Source organism: Salmo salar, chromosome 19 (genome assembly GCF_965601325.2).
Source record: "Salmo salar chromosome 19, fSalSal1, whole genome shotgun sequence".
NCBI lineage: Eukaryota > Metazoa > Chordata > Actinopteri > Salmoniformes > Salmonidae > Salmo > Salmo salar.
The window spans coordinates 73,328,542-73,352,500 of record NC_138309.1 but is presented as its reverse complement, the minus strand read 5'-3'; the positions used below and the strand labels follow the sequence as shown (position 1 = coordinate 73,352,500).

Below are 23,959 nucleotides of genomic sequence, written 5' to 3'. Positions count from 1 at the left end.
AATCACTGTCAAAAGCTATTTTCTATCCGGGGACTACCAAATCACTGTCAAAAGCTCTTTTCTGTTCCGGGGACTACCAAATCACTGTCAAAAGCTATTTTCTGTTCCGGGGACTACCAAATCACTGTCAAAAGCTATTTTCTGTTCCGGGGACTACCAAATCACTGTCAAAAGCTATTTTCTGTTCCGGGGACTACCAAATCACTGTCAAAAGCTCTTTTCTGTTCCTGGGACTACCAAATCACTGTCAAAAGCTATTTTCTGTTCCGGGGACTACCAAATCACTGTCAAAAGCTCTTTTCTGTTCCTGGGACTACCAAATCACTGTCAAAAGCTATTTTCTGTTCCGGGGACTACCAAATCACTGTCAAAAGCTCTTTTCTGTTCCGGGGACTACCAAATCACTGTCAAAAGCTATTGAGGACCACCAATGTTATCAGTGAATGTAACAGATTAAAGGCCTATTATTAACATTAGAAAAAAAGTAATGTAAAATTGCTTATAATACCATTAACAATCGCAATTGTTATTATTTTTGGAAGAAAACAAATATAATAAAAAATGCAGACGGTCTGTGGACCACAGGTTATAATGCTGAGGCAACCCAGGGGAAAAGACAGGGGGATTAATATTACAAGAGGTATTTAGCACTCAGCAGGAGGGCAGGATGGATGGACAGACTAGAAGAGTGATAAAAGCAGATAATGGAGTTAGCTAAGTGGAATGTTTGACATTTATGACGGAAAGGGGGAGCGAGATAAGGAGAGTACGAGAGAGGAGGAGAGAGGGAGGGTGAAGGACGAGAGAGATGGAATGAGAAAGAGAGGAAGGGTGCAGGAAAGGGAGAGATGGAATGGGTGAGAGATATTTGAACACAGAGAATCATTTATCTCTCTCTCAGGGGAAAATGCTGAGAATGTTTGTTTGTCTCTCTCGGCTGCTGAGATCGTTTCTGTAAAACGCTGAGTTAGTTTCCTGTATGTATTACTGCATACTGTATAATGGACTTCAGCATTCAATCAGACTGAATACAGGTTGATATATGACAACTGTGTCAATATCCGCACTCTTTAATGTTCTCTATTTCCCTCTCTATCACTGCCTTCTCTTCTTTATTCCTACCTGTCTTTCTTTACCTCCCTCTCTCTCTGTCCCTCTCCTCAGGGCTAAGTTGGGGATGCCACAGTTTCTGAGTCCAGAAGCCCAGAGTCTCCTGAGGAACCTTTTCAAACGCAACCCTACTAACAGGCTAGGTAACACAATCTGATCTTAGGTCTGGGTTACGTTTTCCCCCTAATGGTTAAAGTTAGGATCGGGGGAGTTAATATGATCCTAGATCTGTGTTGAAGTGTAACTTCTTGTTCTGGTCTCTGTAGGAGCTGGCCCAGACGGAGTGGAAGAGATCAAGAGACACCACTTCTACTGCACCGTAGACTGGAACGTGAGTGTGTGATGTGACGTCTCTTCTCACTGCGTTTCAGAAGCTGTAGGGTCAGTATATACCATATCATGTGTTCTCTATCTCTGTGTGTAGAAACTGTTCCGTAGAGAGCTCCACCCTCCCTTCAAACCTGCTACGGGACGACCTGACGACACCTTCTATTTCGACCCAGAGTTCACTGCTAAAACACCCAAAGGTACACACACACACACACACACACACACACACACACACACACACACACACACACACACACACACACACGCTGTGCATGCACACAGTCATCTCTCCATTCATCCATCTGTCAATTACTCATTCATCTGTTGAAGTTCAACCACTTGCTTGTCTTGTGTGTGTGTGTGTGTGTGTGTGTGTGTGTGTGTGTGTGTGTGTGTGTGTGGGGGAGATTCCCCGGGGGTTCCACCCAGTGCCAATGCCCACCAGCTGTTCCGAGGATTCAGTTTCGTAGCCATAACAACAGAAGAAGAGGCACATCCACTACAGGCTACAATAGTAAAGGTACACACACATACTAGAGCCCTATATTAAATGTAAGCCCGAGCCCTACCCTTGCTCGCGACATTCAGGCCTTACTCTGCCCTGGCCCGATTGCTTCTGCCAAATTTAAGGCCCGGCCCTGCCCGAACACAAAATCAGAAATAACTTTCTCTCTGCTCATCTTTGTCTGTTCCCCGCTCTCTCCCTGCGCTGCTCCATGTGCTCTCTGTGTGTGAGTATCTATAGCAACGGCTCCGCTTGGCTGCTCACATGACGAGAGAGACAGAGGCTGAGAGAGCTGTTTGGTAGCTCTAAACTCTGATAAAACTCACGGAATATTATTATTTTCTGTGAAATGATCTCTCCTGTCGACTCGGACAATGTTCTTGTGTTATATTTTCTGAGGTTGAAGCACTTCTGACACCATTTTATCATCGTAAGATCTGACTGCAGACACTGCACTGCAGAGCAGGAGGGGGCATATCGCTCAGCTTCTAAATGTTGGTGATCAATTTAATCATTCTTGAAAATGATACCCAAGCCCGACCCTCATCCGAGGTATTGATTAAAAAAAACAGGGCTCAGGTCGGTTAGCAGAGCTCTAACACACGTCTTGCGCAGCTAACCTTGTGGGGACATACAATTCAGTGCCATTCAAAATCCTATTTTCCTTAACCCCTAACCTTAACTAACCCTAACTCCTAACCCTAACTCTTAACCCTAGCTCCTAACCCTAGCTCCTAACCCTAACCCTAACCCTAGCTCCTAACCCTAATTCCTAACTCCTAACCCTAGCTCCTAACCCTAACTCTAGCTCCTAACCCTAACTCCTAACCCTAGCTCCTAACCCTAACTCTAGCTCCTAACCCTAAACCTAATTCTAACCTTAACCCTAATCCCCCTAGAAATAGCATTTGACCTTGTTGGGACCAACAAAATGTCCCCAGTTGGTCAAATTTTTGTTTGTTTACTATTCTTGTGAGGACTTCTGGTCCCCAGAAGTATAGTTAAACACGTCCACACACACAGTCTTGTTATGTGTAGTTTCACATCTGTGTTGCTCATGTGTTTACGTAGCAGCTGCACAGAAATGTGTCCCAGTTTTCTGAAGCATATGAAATGAAGGAGGATATAGGACTCGGATCATACTCCGTCTGCAAACGCTGCATACACAAGACCACTGGCATGGAGTACGCAGTCAAGGTGAGACACACAGCAGAAAGCATTGATATTGCCCATTGATTGTTAGTATTCAGAGCTATACATACATAAGTGGTCTTGGTTTCAACTCCCCAACACATTGTGTGTGTGTGTGTGTGTGTGTGTGTGTGTGTGTGTGTGTGTGTGTGTGTGTGTGTGTGTGTGTGTGTGTGTGTTGTACCCAGATCATCAGTAAGGCCAAGAGAGATCCAACGGAGGAGGTGGAGATTCTACTGAGATACGGACAACATCCCAACGTCATAACACTGAAGGACGTGAGTCTCACACACACACACACACACACACACACACACACACACACACACACACACACACACACACACACACACACACACACACACACACACACACACACACACACACACACACACACACACACAGCTATAACCCTGTTGTCTCTGCTGTAGGTGTTTGATGATGGCAGGACAGTGTATCTGGTCACAGAGCTGATGAAGGGAGGAGAGCTGCTGGATAAGATACTGAGACAGAAGTTCTTCTCAGAGAGAGAAGCTAGCGCTGTCCTATACACCATCACCAAGACTGTTGAATACCTACACGTACAGGGGGTGAGTGTGTTTCATGTGTTTGTGTCGTTCAAGGACTTTGATGCATTTCAAAGCCTCAATACTTTCTTTTTACAGAATACCTAGTTCTCATTCAATGTGTCGTCGTGGATGTGATTGACTGGTTGATCATTTACCAGGTGGTGCACAGGGACCTGAAGCCCAGTAACATCCTGTATGTGGATGAGAGTGGGAACGCTGAGTCCATTAGGATCTGTGACTTTGGTTTTGCCAAGCAGCTGAGAGCTGAGAACGGCCTGCTGATGACGCCGTGCTACACAGCTAACTTTGTAGCTCCAGAGGTAGGCACCGTGACTCTCTCTCATCCTCTCTCTGATGTTCTCTATGTGTGTGTACCCTCTCATCCACTAATCATACACTATGTGTTTTCTAGGTGTTGAAGAAGCAGGGTTACGATGCTGCCTGTGACATCTGGAGTCTGGGAGTCCTACTCTACACCATGTTGACAGGGTATGACTGTCTGTTTTATCTGTGTGAATATGGTTGTTTATGTATTTGCAATTGTTTACCCTTCTCTCTCCTCCTCTTCTCTCCTTTCCTTTCCTCTCCAGGTTCACTCCATTTGCCAATGGTCTAGAGGACACTCCAGAGGAGATCCTGGCTCGGATCGGTAGCGGGAAGTTCTCTCTGACCGGAGGATACTGGAATTCTGTCTCAGCCGAGGCCAAGGTACACACACCGAAGCCAAGGGAATGTTACCAACATTCAAACACGATATTCAATGGGTGATAATGTTGTAATATGTTTTTGACCTCTGACCTGTAGGAGCTGGTGTCTAAGATGTTACACGTGGACCCTCACCAGCGTTTGACAGCTGGCCAGGTGTTGCGTCATCCCTGGGTCACACAACGCGACCAGCTGCCCAAATTCACACTCACCAGACAGGATGCTCCACACCTGGTCAAGGTAACACACACTCTGTCTCACTATATTTTGTCTTTTTCATATACAGTGATGTGTGTTGGAATATTTTAATGACTTCAAATAAAGTTTGATTTGATTTGTGCAGGGCGCCATGGCAGCAACCTACTCTGCCCTCAACAGGAACGTTCCACCTGTCCTGGACCCTGTGGGATGTTCCACTCTGGCCCAACGGAGGGGGGTGAAGAAACTCACATCCACTGCCCTCTGACCTTTAACCTTTCACCTCGGACTTATAACCTTGCTGGAGGTCTGTTCAGACAGACGGGCAGACCTGGTCCCTCAGGTGACCTGGACAGAACTCTGATGCACCTGGGACCCCCCTGACCCTTCTCTGTTAGGAACTAACCCAGTGGTTTCCACCCCTGGTGCCAGAGAGATACAGAGTATGCAGGCTTTAGAACCTGTTAGGGCTGGAACTATAGCCTGTAGCTCTGTTGGACCAGGGCTGGTGGTGACCACTAACATTGTATCGTCTCTCCAGTCTTTGCTTTGTACAATCAGCGTTGCCTCTAGATACTCAAGAGACACGTGTCAGGAACATGAATGTGCTGTATATAGATGTGAACTGTATAACTGTAGCTCTGTGTGTAAACCTTAAGTAGCCTCTTTAGTGACCGAGTCATTACAGGGACAAAACTAGTGATGTCATCAGAGTGAGAGCAAATGGGACTTCCACTGACCCTGCCCCCTATATTGAAACAAGCTCCTCCCAGTCAGCCACAACATCCAATCAGAGTGACGGGAATGAGGTCCAATCATGGCTTCGGTGGGCCAGTCTGGGTACCGCCTACCCTGTCCACACCAACTCAGCTCTACAGACACAAAGGTAAACGTTATCCTGGACCAGTGTTAAGCGGTGGTTAGCTGGGCAGCGAGTCTGTGGCTTGCCCAGTGTGCATGTTGCTGCCTTATACAGTGCCCTCTGTAATTATTATTTTGTCTTCTATTGGCTCTATACTCAATAAGTTTGGATTTAAAATCAAACAATGACTGAGGTTAAAGTGAGGACTGTCAGCTTTCATTTGAGAGTATTTTCATCCTTATCCAGGTGAACCGTTTAGAACTTATAGCACTTTTGTATTGAGACAAATTGACGTGTGTGCATTTTTTAAGTAGTCAAAAGTTAAGTATTTGGTCCCATATTCATAACACGCCTACATCAAGATTGTGTCTCTACAAATTTGTTGGATGCATTTGCTGTTTGTTTTGGTTGTGTTTCAGATGATTTTGTGTCCAATAGAAAATAATGGTAAATATTGTATTGTCATTTTGGAGTCACTTTAATTGTAAATAAGAATAGAATGTTTCTAAACACTACTACATTAATGTGGATGCTACCATGATTACGGATAATCCTGAATATATCGTGAGTAATGATGAGTGAGAAAGTCACAGATGCACAAATATCATACCCACAAGACATGCTAACCTCTCACCATTACAATAACAGAGGTTAGCATGCAAATGCTAACCTCCCCTGTTATTGTAATGGTGAGAGGTTAGCATGTTCTATTGTTATTTACAATAAAAGTGACTCCAAAATGACATAATACATTCTTTATCATTAATTTCTATTGGGCACAAAATAATCTGAAACACAACCAAAACAAACAACAAATGTATCCAAAAATGTGTAGAGTCACAAGCTTGATGTAGTCATTGCGTGCTAGGAATATGGGACCAAATACTAAACTTTGACTACTTTAATACACACAAGTGAATTTGTCCCAATACTTTTGGTCCCCTAAAATGGAGGGGGGGGGGGGGGGGGGGGTACTATGTAGAAAAAGTACTGTAATTTCTAAACGGTTCACCCGATAGGGATGAAAATACCCTCAAAATAAGGTGACAGTCTGCACTTTAACCTCACAGTCATGGTTTGATTTCCCAATAGTCACGGAGGACACTGTATTTCCTGGTTCCGAGGAGCATTTGATTGGATGAAGCTGTGAAGAGACTGAGTCTGGCACTGAACTGAACTGTCAATACTGTACTAGTACAGCACCTCAGGGTTCTAGGAGATGAAATGCAATGCATTTTAGAAATCCATTAACTAAGTCATGTAAGCACACAGGTGGGGGTGGGAGAAGCCCATGGATGTAGAAATATGTGCATAGAACGGACATGATATTTTATGATGAATTTAACCTGCTGTCTGGAATGATATGACAGTTGTGGCAGTAATCCAGTATGTTACTGTCTGGGCCCGCTGGCACATGCTGACTTCTTGTCAATCCCTTTAAAGTGCTGTCTTTCTAATAGAATGAAGAAAACTGTAGCTATCAATGACTTGTAGCGGTATTATTGAACTAATGATCTGATTCTGGATCAGTAGTGAACTTCTACCTATTCAATTTCTCTCTCTGCTCTTCTGGATGTGTTGTAACACACACAGTCTTTCAGTTTCTGATTGACTGTTAAGTGCTTAGCTGTAAGGTTGTGTGTTTGAGCAGTTTGTATGTTGTTTTGAGAGTAGATGAGATGCATTGCTTCTCTCTTTGGGACGGTTTCCTGGACACAGATTGCACCTTGTCCTGGACTTAAAAGCAATTTCAATGGAGAATCTGTCCAAGACTAGGCACAATCTATGTCTGGGAAACCAGCCTTTTGTGTCCCAGTCTCTTTCCTCTGTCCCTGTGGAGATACAGTGTCCTTCCATCCATCCTGCTGCTACCGTCTCCTCTCTCTGGTTTTGTATCTCAGTGGAGTCACAGTAGGACTTTGTATTGAACATAATAAACAGGCCTTCAGTACACGACTCTGTGTGTTTTTCACTGACCAATAAATACTATAGAAAGGCTTTTTATTCAGAGAGAGCATGTCAATAATGTAGAGAACAAAGCATCAGACATTCAGTAATGGAACCAGTCGACATCAAAGGGTTCCTTGTTGGGCAGGGCTACAGTGTCATTCGGGTTAATCTCTATTGGCAAGAGAACGTTCACTTGGCTTCCTATTGGACCAGAGAGTTCCTACTGTATACATGGGGGGGATTCACTGAAGTGAAACATTCAGAGTGTTGCAGATAGAAATGGAATAGAGATGACACTATACCCTATCCAACATGACAGACAACCCATATGTTTAACAAAGTATTTGTTCTATACAAAACATTTCTATGGCTATGTTGCACCCACTAAACCTACCCATAGTGCTGTACTACTCACCCTGGAGTACTGTAGGAAATAAACAAGTGCTGATAAAGAGAAAAGTGCAGAACTAGAAGGAAAAATGGATTAAACCTCAAAGGATCAGGAATGGTCTAATAATATACTCCATCTCAACACCAACATGAACTCAGAAGCACTAAATTACATTTTACAAATGTGTGACTATCACATTTTACACAAAGATACTTACAGTTAATGTTGTGTAAGACAACTCTATAGATCTAAATGTATAGAATACAAAAGATTAAACTGAATTCTCTCTATATGAATGACAGATTAAGGATTAAGGCTAAATGCACATCATGTATGATATTATGGGGCTTATAAAGGGGGCTTATAAAGGGCTTACAACATTTTAAAGACACCTGGCCTTCAAGGTAACAGTGACAAACAAATACTGTACATATGGCTCAGTCTTTTCAGTTTCCATCTAAGTGAGCTGGTACGCGTGTCTCACTGGGCTGGCTCCGGCGGGCCTGCTCTCACCTGGGGCCAAAGCCAGGCCACTGGTACTTTTCAGCTTGCATTTACATAATGGCTAACCGTGAACTTTAACACCTCACAAAGCAACTGTTTTGATGATGCAGAGGTTGTTGATTCCGCTACTACTGTCATTTCTCCTATTCGGTCTGTATCGATAAAACAGTTAATCTTCTGTAAAAACAAAGTACTAGATGTCTCTATTTAGAGGATTTGATCCCAGTCTCAGTGTTCTCCTGTACAGAAATAGTCACTGATAAAGTTCCCAGGTCAGTTTTTCATGTCAGAGGGAGGGGACAAAGAGGGGTTAAAGCACAGATTGAGAATCTATTTCTATGGTTATAAGTTCTTCTTTGATGTCTTGTAGATGGGCGTGGTTATATTGTAGAGAGGCGGGGTTGTTGTGTAGAGGGGCTGTACTATGACTCATTGTTTTATCAGGTTTGTAGAGTTTCCCAGACTGCTGGGCTAGCTGCTCCTGGTTGCGTCTGAGAGAGTGGTTTCTCAGGTGGGCAGTGAGGCCCCTCTGGGTCAGCTGGTAGATGCGACACTCATAACAGTAGTAGGGTGTCACGGACAAGTGTCTAACCTGATGTTTTAGGAAGCTGTCGATGGAGTTAAAGGTTTTTCCACACTCCTCACAGTGTGGGACCCTGCCCGGGTGTTCCAAGTCATAGTGCTTTTTCGTCGTGTACTTTCTCAGGATCTCCAGGGAGCAGAAGGAGCAGCGGAACGTCAGCTTGTGGACACTGGTATGACAACGAGAGTGCTTGTCCAGGTTAGTTTGGTTTCTGTAGTATATGTTGCAGAGTGGGCAGAAGAATTTCTTCTTATGGCTGGGTTGGTATTGATTCTGCTGCACCTGGGCTGTCAGGTAAGCATCATAAGCCTTTTTCTGCTGCTCCCGCACTTCGTGGGCTTTCTGGGCTTTCAGGTAAGCATCATAGGCCTTCATCTTCTGCTCCTGGGCTCCCTGGGCTTTCTGGATAGTCTCCAAGGCCTTCTTCTTCTTCTTGTCATCCTTTACACAGTGGAAGCGGATGTGAGTCCTCAGGGACCGATTAGTGGTGTAGTGTTTGGGGCAGAGTGGCACTGGGCAGGTGTATTTTGCATCATTGCAGCAGCCGGTCTTGTGCTCCATTAACTCACTTCGGGACTGGAAGTGGTTGCTGCACTGTGGGCAGCGGAACCCTGCCACTCTCTTCTTCTTTCGCTTCTTCTCTTCTTCCTCCACAGTCTGACCTTTCTGTCTCTCCCGCTCTTCCTCCCTCGCCCTCTCTGCAATCATCTTCCACTCATCTTCCTCTGTTTTCTTCCTCTCTTGCTCCCATCTCCACCACTGCGGCCCCGGGAGCTTTTTCCGTCTCCCTTTTTTCACCCACATCTCTTCCATCCTGCCCTCTCCCCTCTCCTCTATCCTCCATCCCTCCTCCTCCTCCCCTAACACATATTCTCTCCATTCCTCCTCCGGATTTGAGTTTTCTATCACAAACACCTCCACCTCATGCGCCGTCACATTAATTTTCTCCATCATCCATTCTTTCATTCTGCCCTTTCCCTTCATCCTCTCTTCCCTGTGAATCTCTGTTACCATGGCATCATAGCCTCCTTCCTCTCCTTCATCTTGGTGAGAGTGTGAGTATTCCATCCCATACTCTCCTCCCTCTTTCTTCCTTTCTCCTGTGTGTGAGTCTCCTATTTTCACCACTCTAATCTGGTCATAGGTCCCTGCAATGCTCGCGTCCTCCCCAACATTTTCCTCTTTGATTGAACTAAACGACTTCTTGATTGTACCCAACAAATTGTTTGAGCGATTCACCTGCGAGTCCACCTCCCTGTCCACCGGCTCCTCCTTGATGCCAGTCTTTTTTACTTCCAACATCCCAGTCCCCTTTCCACTCTCAGCGGACACCTGTGAGATGAACAAGAAGCGTTTAATTATTAAATTTAAGATACAGCGTTTGGGCTACAATTGGTTTAAGAAACTGTAGGCTAGGCCTGGAAGACACATTTTAGATAAACTTTATGGCTAAGAACAAAAAAATACAATAAGAACAAAAAATATGGTTTTGTTGGTGGTGTGGGAAAGGTGAAAGACATGAACTACTTAATTGGCGGCAAATGTTTAAAGCATTGCGCCGCCATCTTCTTTACTATAGGGCAATTCCATGCTAACGGAATTGCGCTGAAACTTAAATTGTTCACTTAAAATGTATGCCACACAAAACCCATTGATTTCAAAGTTTAACAAACCATAAAACTATGCACAAGGACTACTTTAAAAGATGTACACTGATTTTTACAATAACATTTACTGGAAGAACTGTACAGATGCAAAGTTTGGTAAAATCATTTTGGTAAAATCTCAGTTTGTGTCCACATTTTCCAAAAACTGCCAAATATCTGCTCCAGATTTAGACTGGACCAGACCAAATCTGAACCAATCAGACGTTTATGTTTCACAAGTTTGTACTGACAAAGTACAGCACATTAGTGTAGTCAAATTTAGTGTGCTCTACTGTGTACTGTATAATACTGAACTATATTTTTCTTTACTGTACTCTACTGTCCAAATTTGTGAACCCAACTGTCGTTTGTGACTACTACGATTTCCCATTGTAGCCAATTCAATTGCCGAAATTCCGTTACTGATTTATCTGAAATTCCGTTACTGATTTATCTGAAATTGCCGTTACAACTTGAAATCGGTTACCAAATCAGTAATCAATAAAAAAAAAAACACTAACTAATTGATAGGCCTACCTTTACTTGTTACTTCTGTGAACTTTCCCTATCCTCCCTCCTCATGAGGGAGAGAAATTAGAAAATATCTAAAAGATACAGTATTGGGTTTTTGGTAATGGAATTTCAAGGCACAGAGCAATGTTTCTTAAACAAGGCAACATTTCGGCAAGTGTTAATATTAGTTGGCCACGGTCTTTACGTTAACATTATTGTATTTTGATGTATTTCTAATACCTTTTAAGACTTTTTCTTGCAGACCTCTTTTCCATCTGTTTGACCAGAAATCAAAGCCTTTGCTTATTATAAAAAAAATTGGGATGGAAAATGGTTGAAAAATTTAAATATGCCTTAAAGCCCACACCAGTAAAAAGTAGAGGTCGACCGATTAATCAGGATGGCCGATTAATTAGGGCCGATTTCAAGTTTTCATAACAAATCGGTAATTGGCCTTTTTGGACGCCGATTACATTGCAATCCACGAGGAGACTGCGTGGCAGGCTAACCACCTGTTACGCGAGTGCAGCATCAAAAGGACCTTGTGGCTGCAAGGAGCCAAGGTAAGTTGCTAGCTAGCATTAAACTTATCTTATAAAAAACAAAATCAATCAATCTTCACAAAATCACTAGTTAACTACATATGGATGATGATATTACTAGGTCAACTAGCTTGTCCTGCGTTGCATATAATCAATGCGGTGCCTGTTAATTTATCGTCGAATCACAGCCCACTTCAACTTCGCCAAACGGGTGATGATTTAACAAAAGCGCATTCGCGAAAAAGCACAATCGTTGCAGAAATGTGTCAAACCATAAACATCAATGTCTTTCTTAAAATCAATACACAGAAGTATATATTTTTGAAACCTGCATATTTAGTTAAAAGAAATTCATGTTAGCAGGCAATATTAACTAGGGAAATTGTGTCACTTCTCTTACGTTCAGTGCAAGCAGAGTCAGGGTATATGCAGCAGTTTGGGCCGCCTGGCTCGTTGAGAACTGTGTGAAGACCATTTCTTCCTAACAAAGACCGTAATTAATTTGCCAGAATTTTACATAATGACATAACATTGAAGGTTGTGCAATGTAACAGCAATATTTAGACTTAGGTTTTCCACCCGTTCGATAAAATACAGAACGGTTCGAAATGATAGTTACCGGATTTAACCATATTAATGACCAAAGGCTCTTATTTCTGTGTGTTTATTATATTATAATTAAGTCTATGATTTGATAGAACAGTCTGACTGAGCGGTGGTAGGCAGCAGCAGGCTCGTAAGCATTCATTCAAACAGTATTTTACTGCATTTGCCAGCAGCTCTTAGCAATGCTTGAAGCACAGCACTGTTTATATGACTTCAAGCCTATCAACTCCTGAGATTAGGCTGGCAATACTAAAGTGCCTATAAGAACATCCAATAGTCAAAGATATATGAAATACAAATGGTGGAGAGAGAAATGGTTGACGCATCATAATTCCTATAATAACTTGCGGCTGAACTTGAAAGGGGTTCCTTTGTTATTTTACCGTTCATGTCTTCCATAGAGAATGTCTTGATCTACTTCAGATAAGGTCTGTGTTTCGTGCAGGCTTAAACCGCCCCAGCTTTTTGATACTCATGTAAATCTCGCTAGAATAAGGTAACGTTTGTCAACATATTTTCATAAATCCACTCTACAAAAAAAATATATATCTTTGCCTATATTGATCAGAGTTACCTTGTCCTATGGATATCTACACAGTTATCAAAAATTGGCAAGGTGGTATAAGCCTAAACGAAACACAGACCTTATTTGAAGTGAATCTAAAAACATCCTATGGAATAAATGAATGAAGGAACCGCTTTTCAGATTTTGCCGGAAGGTGTCATGGGAATTATGACTCACACTTTGGTAGTCAATTATTACCTGCCCATTATTAAAATAGTATTTCCTGCATATAGAAATGACAGTTTTTGTTTTCAACATTCATCACAGGTAACTGTGAGAGTATGTGTCTCCTAAGCAGACACTTCAGTGTCCTTGTCACTTCAGAGAGCTGTGCGTGTGTGTGTACAATTATATTCATTTTACAGATGGCAGAGAAAAGCAGAGCACCAGTGTGGGACTATTACATTGAATTGGCACCAGGGAAAGCAAGGTGTCTTATTTGTGATAAAGATGTAAGCATGGGGTCAGCAACGGCTAAATCAAAACATATCACTAACCTGTGGAATCACCTTAAGAACACCCATCCAAAAGCCCATAAGGAATCACCTTAACAACACCCATCCAAAAGCCCATAAAAAAAATCACCTTAACAACACCCATCCAAAAGCCCATAAGGAATCACCTTAACAACACCCATCCAAAAGCCCATAAGGAATCACCTTAAGAACACCCATCCAAAAGCCCATAAAAAAATCACCTTAACAACACCCATCCAAAAGCCCATAAGGAATCACCTTAACAACACCCATCCAAAAGCCCATAAGGAATCACCTTAACAACACCCATCCAAAAGCCCATAAAAAATCACCTTAACAACACCCATCCAAAAGCCCATAAGGAATCACCTTAACAACACCCATCCAAAAGCCCATAAGGAATCACCTTAACAACACCCATCCAAAAGCCCATAAGGAATCACCTTAACAACACCCATCCAAAAGCCCATAAGGAATCACCTTAAGAACACCCATCCAAAAGCCCATAAGGAATCACCTTAAGAACACCCATCCAAAAGCCCATAAGGAATCACCTTAACAACACCCATCCAAAAGCCCATAAGGAATCACCTTAACAACACCCATCCAAAAGCCCATAAGGAATCACCTTAACAACACCCATCCAAAAGCCCATAAGGAATCACCTTAACAACACCCATCCAAAAGCCCATAAGGAATCACCTTAACAACACCCATCCAAAAGCCCATAAGGAATCACCTTAAGAACACCCATCCAAAAGCCCATAAGGAATCACCTTAACAACACCCATCCAAAAGCCCATAAGGAAGCAATGATGAAAAAAGCAAACGCAAATTCTTCACAAGGAAAAAGGATACAGACACGTCACAGACATCGCAGACTACAATCTTACAACTGTTTAATAAACAAGCAAAATGGCAGGACAAAGACCCAAGAAGATGGATGTAGCAATTATTGAGATGATTGCCACTGACAACCAGACACAGTGGTGTCTGACGTTGGTTTTCAGAGGCTGAACCCCGGTACAGGATCAAATATGAAAAAGTATACTGTACAGAAATGCTAGATAAAACACATTAAAAAGAGTTGTGATGAAAGTGAAGAATTTAGTGGCACCAGTGAATGCTCCACACATGACATTCAAAACTGACTTCTGGTCAGGCACTACAGAGTCCCTGATGAGCCTTACTGGACATTTCATTAACAATCTTTGGACAAGAAAGCAGGTTGTGCTGAATGTCAAGACTGTGACTGGATCACACACAGGAAACTACATCAGAGAGATGTTTTTGACCATGTTGGAATACTGGGAAATCCACACAGAACGTGTAGTGCTGGTCCTCAGGGACAGTGAGGCAAACATGGTGAAAGGTATGAGACTGGCAGAGCTTCCAGACTTCAGCTGCAGTGGACACACCCTACAGCTTGTAATCAATGATGGACTATCCAGTCAGAGAGCTGTGCTAGACATTATTGTCATGTTGAAGAGCTGTGCAACTCACTCTGACCACTCTTTACTGGACAAACAGGCAGAGTTTGGCCTTCCCAAACACAGCATCATCCAAGAAGTTCAAACTCGCTGGAACTCAACATTACACATGTTGCAGAGGATGTTTGAACAGAGGCGTGCACGGAATGTGTATGCAGGTGAATACGGACACATCAGCAGTTTGTCTGCTGCACAGTGGGACATTGTCTCTAACCTAATTGAGACTCTGGCACTGGAGATGAGCCACTCCAACTCTACAGCAGCATGCATCATCCCCAGTGTGTCGCTGCTGAAGCTGATGCTGCAGCAGGAGGGTTCTTCTACTCAAGGCATCAAAACTTTACGGAAGACCATGTTGGACAGTCTGACAAGGCAGTGCTCAAAGGCCAAGGAGACAAAGTGCCTGGTGCTGGCAACTGTCCTGGATCCACGTTACAAGAGCTACGCCTCACCTCAGGGACAGCACTAGAGAAACAAAAGAGTGGCTGAAAGAGGAGTCTGACCTACTAAGGAAACCAAATCCCAGAGCCACAGCAGAATGGACTACTGAAGAGGAGGACCCAGATCCAGGTGCAAAGGGGCAAAGAGTCCAGGTACAGTGGGGCAAAAAAGTATTTAGTCAGCCACCAATTGTGCAAGTTCTCCCACTTAAAAAGATGAGAGAGGCCTGTAATTTTCATCATAGGTACAACTTCAACTATGACAGACAAAATGAGAATTTTTTTTCCAGAAAATCACATTGTAGGATTTTTAATTAATTTATTTGCAAATTATGGTGGAAAATAAACTTTTGTTATTGACCAAATACTTATCTCAATACATTGTTATATACCCTTTGTTGGCAATGACACAAGTCAAACGTTTTCTGTAAGTCTTCACAAGGTTTTCACACACTGTTGCTGGTATTTTGGCCCATTCCTCCATGCAGATCTCCTCTAGAGCAGTGATATTTTGGGGCTGTCGCTGGGCAACACGGACTTTCAACTCCCTCCAAAGATTTTCTATGGGGTTGAGATCTGGAGACTGGCTAGGCCACTCCAGGACCTTGAAATGCTTCTTACGAAGCCACTCCTTCATTGCCCGGGCGGTGTGTTTGGGATCATTGTCATGCTGAAAGACCCAGCCACGTTTCATCTTCAATGCCCTTGCTGATGGAAGGAGGTTTTCACTCAAAATCTCACGATACATGGCCCCATTCATTCTTTCCTTTACACGGATCAGTCGTCGTGGTCCCTTTGCAGAAAAACAGCCCCAAAGCATGATGTTTCCACCCCCATTCTTCACAGTAGGTATGGTGTTCTTTGGATGCAACTCAGCATTCCTTGTTCCTTCAAACACGACGAGTTGAGTTTTTACCAAAAAGTTATATTTTGGTTTCATCTGACCATATGACATTCTCCCAATTCTCTTCTGGACCATCCAAATGCTCTCTAGCAAACTTCAGACGGGCCTGGACATGTACTGGCTTAAGCAGGGGGACACATCTGGCACTGCAGTATTTGAGTCCCTGGCGGCGTAGTGTGTTACTGATGGTAGGCTTTGTTACTTTGGTCCCAGCTCTCTGCAGGTCATTCACTAGGTCCCCCCGTGTGCTTCTGGGATTTTTGCTCACCGTTCTTGTGATCATTTTGACCCCACGGGGTGAGATCTTGCGTGGAGCCCCAGATCGAGGGAGATTATCAGTGGTCTTGTATGTCTTCCATTTCCTAATAATTGCTCCCACAGTTGATTTCTTCAAACCAAGCTGCTTACCTATTGCAGATTCAGTCTTCCCAGCCTGGTGCAGGTCTACAATTTTGTTTCTGGTGTCCTTTGACAGCTCTTTGGTCTTGGCCATAGTGGAGTTTGGAGTGTGACTGTGAGGTTGTGGACAGGTGTCTTTTATACTGATAACAAGTTCAAACAGGTGCCATTAATACAGGTAACGAGTGGAGGACAGAGGAGCCTCTTAAAGAAGAAGTTACAGGTCTGTGAGAGCCAGAAATCTTGCTTGTTTGTAGGTGACCAAATACTTATTTTCCACCATAATTTGCAAATAAATTCATAAAAAAATCCTACAATGTGATTTTCTGGATTTCTTTTCTCATTTTGTCTGTCATAGTTGACGTGTACCTATGATGAAAATTACAGGCCTCTCTCATCTTTTTAAGTGGGAGAACTTGCACAATTGGTGGCTGACTAAATACTTTTTTGCCCCACTGTAGATCAGCCACCCAGTCTGGTGGACAGCCTCTACGCTAGAATCCTTGGAAGCCAAGAGGGCAGGCCTGGAGTACAGCGCAGATTTTAAATGGAGTTGGAGCGTTACCTCACACAGCCTGTCATTGACAGAAAGAGCGCCTAGTCTTTGGAGTGGGGGGTGCAGAATGAGGACAGACTTCAATCACTCGCTCCACTGGCAAACAAGTTTCTCTGTCCCCCACCTTCTTCGGTCCAAAGCGAGAGAGTGTTCAGTGAGGTGGGAATCATTTATGATAAGTGGAGGAGCAGACTGACAGGGGAACATGCAGACAAGCTCTGCTTTCTGCACTACAACCTAAAACTTCTTAACTGGGAATATTGAAGACTCATGTTAAAAGGAACCACCAGCTTTCATATGTTCTCATGTTCTGAGAAAGGAACTTAAACGTTAGCTTTTTTACATGGCACATATTGCACTTTTACTTTCCTATCCAACACTGTTTTTGCATTATTTAAACCAAATTGAACATGTTTCATTATTTATTTGAGACTAAATTGATTTTATTTATGTATTATATTAAGTTAAAATAAAGGAGTTCATTCAGTATTGTTGTAATTGTCATTATAACATATACATATATATATATATATATATATATATATTTAAAAAAATGTCCGATTAATCAGTAGCGGCTTTTTTTGGTCCTCTAACAAATCGGTATCGGCGTTGAAAAATCGGTCAACCTCTAGTAGAAAGCCACTTTTTCTAGCTGAAAGACGATGGCCAGAGCTTACCCAGGATGCTGCACAACAACTTAAGTTGGGCTTGAAGTGACAAACCCGAACTCCACGCTTTGTACAAATTCATGCCAATGCTTTGTCTTTTCCTATGAAATTATGTGTAAATTATTTTTGCCTCGGTTTTGTTTCAGGGCTGGATTTTATTTGAATGGTACCACCCACCAGCATGGCATTGTTTATTAATCAGAAACACCTGCAAAGTTTGAGTCGCAACTGAGCTGAGCAATATAATAGATAACCTTTGGCTACAGCAAAGATGATGGATAATTAAGCAATAAATGCACGAGGAGGTGTGGTATATGGCCAATATACCACAGCTAAGGATACGCACAACGCAAGGTGGAGTGCCTGGACACAGCACTTAGCCGTGGTATATTGGCCATGTACCACAAACCCCCGAGGTGCCTTATTGATATTATAAAATGGTTACCAATATAATTAGAGCAGTTAAAATACATAGTCATACCCCTGATATACGGTCTGATATACCAGGCTGTCAGACAATCAGAATTCAAGGCTCGAACCACCCAGTTTATAAATTAAGAGACACTATATACACAAAAGTATGTGGACACCCATTCAAATGAATTGATTTGCATATTTCAGCCACACCCGTTGCTGGCAGGTGTATAAAATCGTGCACACAGCCATGCAATCTCCATAGACAAACATTGGCAGTAAAATGGCCTTACTGAAGAGCTCAGAGACTTTCAACGTGACACCGTCATAGGATGCCACCTTTCCAACATGTCAGTTTGTCAAATGTCTGTCTTGCTAGAGCTGCCCCGGTCAACTGTAAGCGCTGTTATTGTGAAGTGGAAACGTCTAGGAGCAACAACGGCTCAACTGCAAAGTGGTAGGCCACACAAGCTTACAGAACGTGCTGAAGCACGTAAAAATAGTCTGTCCTCGGTTGCAACACTCTACCAAGTTCCAAACTACCTCTGGAAGCAACGTCAACACAAGAACTGTTCGTCGAAAGGTTCATGAAATGGGTTTCCATGGCCGAGCAGCTACTCACAAGCCTAAGATCACCATGCGCAATGCCAAGCATTGGCTGGAGTGGTGTAAAGCTCGCCGCCATTGGACCAGTGGAAACTCATTCTCTGGAATGATGAATCACGCTTCACCATCTGGCAGTCCGACGGATGAATCTGGGTTTGGTGGATGCCAGGAGAAGACTACCTGCCCCAATGCATAGCGCCAACTGTACAATTTGGTGGAGGAAGAATAATGGTCTGGGGCTGTTTTTCATGTTTCGGCCTAGGCCCCTTAGTTCCAGTGAAAGGAAATCTTAGCACTACAGCATACAATTACATTCTAGATGATTCTGTGCTTCCAACTTTGTGGCAACTGTTTGGGGAAGGCCCTTACCTATTTCAGCATGAAAATGCCCCCATGTACAAAGCGAGGTCCATACAGATATGGTTTGTCGAGATCGGTGTGGAAGAACTTGACTGGCCTACACAGAGCCCTGACCTCAACCCTATCAAACACCTTTGGGATGAATTGGAACTCCGACTGTGAGCCAGGCCTAATCACCCAACATCAGTGGCCGACCTCACTAATGCTCATGGTTGAATGGAAGCAAGTCCCTGCAGCAATGTTCCAACATCTAGTGGAAAGCCTTCCAAACAGAGTGGAGGCTGTTATAGCAGCAAAGGGGGGAACAACTCCATATTAATGCCCATGATTTTGGAATGAGATGTTCGATGAGCAGGTAGCGACATTCTTTTGGTCATGTAGTGTAGTTCCCTCAGGCCGTTTACCATTGAAGAAAATGGTCAGTTCCGGGTCTTTCATAGATGGGTTCGTTGTTTAGCAACAGAAACGATGAGCGCACAACCATGGGGCAAAACAGATGAGGTTGGCTTCGATTGTTGACAACATGTAAGCTATATTTCGTCTCCAATGTTTATTGAGAACATAAATACATTTGCACAATGACCACTTGTTGTCTCTCAAATATATTGCTACAGTTGTTGGTTAGCTAGCTAGAGAATTTGAGACATATTAGCATTGACATGAAATCAGTCAAAACGCCTCAAAATAAGACATGGTATCAATAACAAGATGAAACGAGCCACTTATCATAACTCACATGGCCGGTTTCTTGTCATTCTTGCTAGCAATCTGGCCATCCGGAATCACAACAACAGGCTGACTTCTGCCCCATGGAAGCACGCACATTGTTTTGGTGACGTTGTCAGCCAACCCATCTATAGACACCAATGCAATAGCAGCTGGGTCTGGTCTATTTAGCTCATTGACTTACATTGAACCAGAAAAAAAAAAAAGTCAATGGGGTGCCTCTTTTTCCTTCTGTCTCTGGCTGCAGCTTTTTACTGGCTGCCTGAGCCATGGAGCAAATTAAAATAGGTTGCACCCCCACCTTTTCACCAGCAACTAATCATAATCAATTGGAAATTTAAAGTTTCACTTATTTTTGCTCTAGTCTATCTTAAAAAAAAATATATATGGTAAATGGTGAAATTGCATGTGATATGATTGCATTTTGGAACCCTGCTCCCCCAAGATGAATGGTTTTGGCCACACTCCTCTGCTTTGACTGATGCAGCTAGAAATCTAGTGTCTATCCTACACTGAACAAAAATATAAACGCAACATGGAACAATTTCAAAGATTTGACTTAAGATTCGACTGAGTTAAAGTTATTTTATTTTTAGATGTGTGCATTGTTAGATATTACTGCACTGTTGGAGCTAGGAACACAAGCATTTCATTACACCACAATAACATCTGCTAAATATGTGTATGTGACCAATAAAATTTGATTTAGATTTATAAGGAAATCCATCAATTGAAATAAATGCATTAGGCACTAATCTATGGATTTCACATGACTGGGAATACAGATATGCATCTGTTTGTCACAGATACCTGTAAAAAAAAGGGTGTGGGTGTGGATCAAAAGAACAGTCAGTATATGGTGTGACCACCATTTGCCTCATACAGAGTCACATCTCCTTCGCATAGAGTTGATCAGGCTGTTGATTGTAGCCTGTGGAATGTTGTCCCACTCTTCTTCAATGGCTGTGCAAATTATCTGGATATTGGCAGGAACTGGAACACGCCCTCACACACACGTCGATCCAGAGCATCACAAACATGCTTTAATGGGTGACATGTCCAGTGAGTATGCAGGCCATGGAAGAACTGGGACATTTTCAGCTTCCAGGAATTGTGTACAGATGGGGGCTGTGCATTATCATGCTATAACATGAGGTGATGGCGGCGGATAATTGGCACGAACAATGGGCCTCATGATCTCGTCACGGTAATTCTTTGCATTCAAATTGCCATCGATAAAATGCAATTGTGTTCGTTGTCCATAGCTTATGTCTGCCCATACCATAACCCCACCATGGGGCACTCTGTTCACAACGTTGACATCAGCAAACCGATCGCCCACACAATGCCACTTGCACTCTGACATCTGCCCGGGTATAGTTGAAACCGGGATTCATCAGTGAAGAGCACACTTCGCCAGCGTGCAAGTGGCTATCGAAGGTGAGAATTTGCCCACTGAAGTCGGTTACGATGCCGAACTGCAGTCAGGTCAAGACCCTGGTGAGGATGACGAGCACACAGATGAGTTTCCCTAAAACGTATTTTTTTTATTTTTTTTACAGTTTGTGCAGAAATTCTTTGGTTGTGCAAACCAACAGTTTCATCAGTTGTCCGCGTGGCTGGTCTCAGACGATGCTGCAGGTGAAGAAGCCAGATGTGGAGGTCCTGGGCTGGTGTGGTTACATGTGGTCTGCGGTTGTGAGGCCGGTTGGACGTACTGCCAAATTCTCTAAAACAATGTTGGAGGTGGCTTATGGTAGAGAAATGAACATTACATTCTCTGGCAACAGCTCTGGTGGACATTACTGCACTCAGTATACCAATTGCATGCCCCCTCAAAACTTTAGACATCTGTGGCATTGTGTTGTGTGACAAAACTGCAAATTTGAGTAGCCTTTTAATATCCCCAGTACAAGGTGCACCTGTGTAAATATCATGCTGTTTAATCAGCTTCTTGATATTCCACACCGGTCAGGTGGATGGATTATCTTGGCAAAGGAGTAATGCTCACTAACAGGGATGTAAGCAAATTTGTGCTCAAAATTTGAGATAAATTCACTTTTTGTGAGTATAGAACATTTCTGGGAACTTTTATTTCAGCTCATGAAACATGGGACCAACACTTCACATGTTGCGGTTCTATTTCTGTTCAGTGAATAATGAAAAGGCACCCGTGAAAGATTATGCTTCGTGTCCGATGCGCTCAAGGTGTTGTTACATATCATTTGCAATGTACATCATGAGCAAAGTCATTGTAGCCGGTCATTTCACTTCCCCTAGCTGTGAGAACCATGGCCTCACGAGCCTACCAAAGGTTGCACCGTGCCCATTACAATGTAGAAAAATGTGTCTAGTCCGAACCGTTCAATAGTTAGGCTATCCATATTACCAGAGCTTCATCTTATTCTTTCTATGGAGAATTCGCGGCGGCAATCTACGGAAGATGTCAAAACTTTGGCGATAACAATAGATGGCAAAGCCCAAGATAGTGGTTTCCCCTATCCATCTGTGGCGAAGTTCTCTACATGCTTATGACAAATCCAGCTCCAGAACCAGCCATAGCCAAGCTGGCTGCATGCGTCATTCTTTCGGAGATGGAACCTAAAAGACAATTTCCGAATTACATGGAAATAGAGTCAGCTTTGCCTTCTAGTGGGGGCTTTTAATTAAAAATATATATAGACTCTTAGCTTTCATTTGACATGATCCTTTGAACTTCACATGTTGGTGCTCATGGGTCCTTTTACATGGAAAAGATCTATAACCTTTTCTCTTGATTAAAGATGCACTTTGGGATCTTAAGCACAACAAATTCGTAACACATTGCATTAATTGGATTCGTAACAGATCACACTAATTGCAAAAATCATATGATATCATACAAATTGCAAAATTCTTAACATATCACACAAATGGATGACGTTGTATACTAAAAACGGGGGCCAATTTTGGTTTATGAGCACCACTTTAAAAACTACTGGCTGAAATTAGACAAAAGTTTGAGAGTGCATCTTTAACTTATTAGCCTATAGTATACGGTCTTTGATTCATTTACTAGCCTATAGTATTTTTACTATCCTATAGTAGATTAGTAAGTTAATCAAAGACAGTCTGTAGAATACTGTATTTGATGCAGTAGCCTACACAATAGTTTAGGTTGGGTCCAATGTTACATTAGCTACGTTTCGTAAAACACATGCACATTTACAAAGTTGTAGGCTAGCCTCTTAGCGCAAATATACTCACTGTGTGTTGCCGATACGCCGATGTTTTATTAGTGGAATAAATCGTTGGGACTGCGTCAAGATTTAATATTAACCTCGTGGTGAAACCGAGATCAAGTTTTGTGAAGCAGTCTTCTGTAAAGTGGTCGCCACATAAACGGGACACACCTGGAATATTTTCTCCTGAGTTGCTTGCATTAATAAACTGTAGCCACAGTTGACGTCTCTGTGGCTCTTCTGGTAAACTGTAATGAATAATTGCGTCCGATTTATTGGCGCATCCTCTAACAATGCATCTATGGATTTCCATTGTGTGCTTTTCTTTAGCCAGTTATTTTCTCATGAAACAGAGCCAAATTTGATATACTTTTTAGCTACTCATTTTGTCGTCACCACTGACCCAGATTGTTGCTCTCTTTGCTAGCCAACTGTTAGCAACAACAACCTAGTTAGCATTGTGGCTAAGCTGTCTACAGTGTTGAGTAAATGATTAATATCCGCACGTTGACTTTACACATTCTCTCTATCTGGCTATGCCGTTTGAACAGTGGTGAATGTGTACAATCATATTTTCCAGCTACTAAAATGCTAATTAATGGATTGCTAAAATAGCTAGGAGGTTGCAACTTCTTATGTTTTTGCAACAGAATAGGTGCACGGTCGCCACCTACTGTAGCGGAGTGTTTCTACTGAACGACCATTTACTCTAGGAGGCTATATTATTTTCCTCAAATGTATTAATACATAAAATGTCGATTGAATTGATTGGTTTGATTATTCTAAAACACGTACACAGTTCCAGCGTATGAAAATGTTAAAATATTAGTAAAATACGTTCCATATGTTTCCACTGTGTCTGGTCCATTCACATTACCACGAAAGTTCGCCCCATTCTACATTTACACATATATTTTCAAATTAACATA

The 23,959-nt window shown here is 42.6% G+C and overlaps 2 protein-coding genes across 5 annotated transcripts in view; one reads left to right on the top strand and one right to left on the bottom strand.

The window, feature by feature from the left end:
• LOC106579471 (ribosomal protein S6 kinase alpha-3) overlaps nucleotides 1-7,426 on the top strand; it is a 32,508-nt gene extending 25,082 nt beyond the window's left edge. For 3 of the 4 annotated variants that reach the window (XM_014159409.3, XM_014159410.3, XM_014159407.3), the window contains 12 exons: nucleotides 1,165-1,253; nucleotides 1,377-1,441; nucleotides 1,535-1,637; nucleotides 1,848-1,960; nucleotides 3,017-3,142; nucleotides 3,325-3,414; nucleotides 3,568-3,726; nucleotides 3,864-4,025; nucleotides 4,118-4,194; nucleotides 4,296-4,413; nucleotides 4,510-4,650; nucleotides 4,754-7,426. In XM_014159409.3, the coding sequence (XP_014014884.1) occupies nucleotides 1,165-1,253; nucleotides 1,377-1,441; nucleotides 1,535-1,637; nucleotides 1,848-1,960; nucleotides 3,017-3,142; nucleotides 3,325-3,414; nucleotides 3,568-3,726; nucleotides 3,864-4,025; nucleotides 4,118-4,194; nucleotides 4,296-4,413; nucleotides 4,510-4,650; nucleotides 4,754-4,876 (1,366 nt within the window). In that variant the 3' untranslated portion in view covers nucleotides 4,877-7,426. The remainder of the gene's footprint in view (nucleotides 1-1,164; nucleotides 1,254-1,376; nucleotides 1,442-1,534; nucleotides 1,638-1,847; nucleotides 1,961-3,016; nucleotides 3,143-3,324; nucleotides 3,415-3,567; nucleotides 3,727-3,863; nucleotides 4,026-4,117; nucleotides 4,195-4,295; nucleotides 4,414-4,509; nucleotides 4,651-4,753) is intronic. The other variant, XM_014159408.3, reaches the window with a different exon arrangement.
• A 28-nt stretch (nucleotides 7,427-7,454) lies between these two features.
• On the bottom strand, nucleotides 7,455-23,683 carry LOC106579472 (uncharacterized). Its single transcript, XM_014159411.3, has 2 exons — nucleotides 23,056-23,683; nucleotides 7,455-10,230 (listed from the first exon to the last, which is right to left on the bottom strand). The coding sequence occupies exons 1-2, from the start codon at nucleotides 23,341-23,343 to the stop codon at nucleotides 8,626-8,628; spliced, it is 1,893 nt and encodes a 630-aa protein (XP_014014886.2). The 5' UTR covers nucleotides 23,344-23,683; the 3' UTR covers nucleotides 7,455-8,625.
• Nucleotides 23,684-23,959: the final 276 nt, after the last annotated feature.